The sequence below is a fragment of the Phyllostomus hastatus genome, unplaced genomic scaffold, assembly GCF_019186645.2.
Source record: "Phyllostomus hastatus isolate PE091 unplaced genomic scaffold, TTU_PhHast_1.1 phas_contig_551, whole genome shotgun sequence".
Classification (NCBI taxonomy): domain Eukaryota; kingdom Metazoa; phylum Chordata; class Mammalia; order Chiroptera; family Phyllostomidae; genus Phyllostomus; species Phyllostomus hastatus.
The window spans coordinates 12,249,511-12,250,453 of NW_025333909.1; the positions used below are offsets into that span (position 1 = coordinate 12,249,511).

General features: G+C 59.9%; 1 protein-coding gene across 1 annotated transcript; it reads right to left on the bottom strand.

The window, feature by feature from the left end:
- Positions 1-250: 250 nt before the first annotated feature.
- Positions 251-700, bottom strand: LOC123824350 (ubiquitin-conjugating enzyme E2 D3-like). The gene has a single exon (XM_045847482.1). It carries the CDS (start codon positions 698-700, stop codon positions 251-253), a length of 450 nt encoding a protein of 149 aa, XP_045703438.1.
- Between the last annotated feature and the right edge of the window lie 243 nt (positions 701-943).

A 943-nucleotide genomic window follows, 5' to 3' on the forward strand; every position in this document is an offset into this window, starting at 1 on the left:
TGCTTGCTTCCCCATCCTGAAGCAGGAAAGACGGCTTTCAGTAAAATGCTCATGAAAACTGGCCTCTCTCCTCCCACTCAGCCATCCCCTGACCTTGCCCTCCCTGCCCCCCACCCCATGTCCCCCCCACACACACAGAGATGTGGCACATGCAAGATCATGGAAAGGATGCCCAGCCCCATAGCAATCAAAAAGCAGATTGAACAGCCAGGTGCTTTATTGAGGTGATGGGTTATCATCTGCCTGTCACTCACATGGCATACTTCTTGGTCCAAGCTCGGGCCATGGTAACATAGGCGTCCCTGTCCCTTAAGTACATCCTCGCAATGGAGGGGACAAAGGCGTCATTGGGGTTGGGGTCACATAGCATGGAGCTGATGGACAACAAGAGCTTGGATATGGTCATTATGGGGGACCACTGGGACCTGAAAATATCCAGACAGATGTAGCCTCTGCGGTTGATATTGGGGTGGTAGATGGGGGTGGTGAAGTAAATCTGCGGAGGCCTGAAGGGGTAATTGCGCGGGAAGTGAATATTGAGGCAGAACACCCCTCCCTCATAGGGGCTGTCCGCGGGGCCCGCAATGGTCCCCTTCCATGTGAACAGGTCGTCGTCCACCGGCGCCGCCGAGCACATGGGTGGGGGGTCGTTGGTGATGTCCGTCAGCTCCTTGCGCAGGCGCCTCAGAGCCGTGGACATGTCCAAGGGAGCAGGGACGGCCCAGACATCCTGGGAGGGACAAAGGGGGGGACCACAGGTCAGGGGGGACCACCGGTGAGGGTGGGCATGGCTCACGGGGGCCAGGGTTAGAGGGGCAGCCACCCCCAGGTCGGTGGGTGGGTAGGAAGGCTGGAGCCGGGCTGTGGGGTGCCAGGGGGGTGTGGGGGACATGGACGGTGGTGGGGGGGAGGGAGAGCTGGGGACTCCCCTGGACCTGCAGGA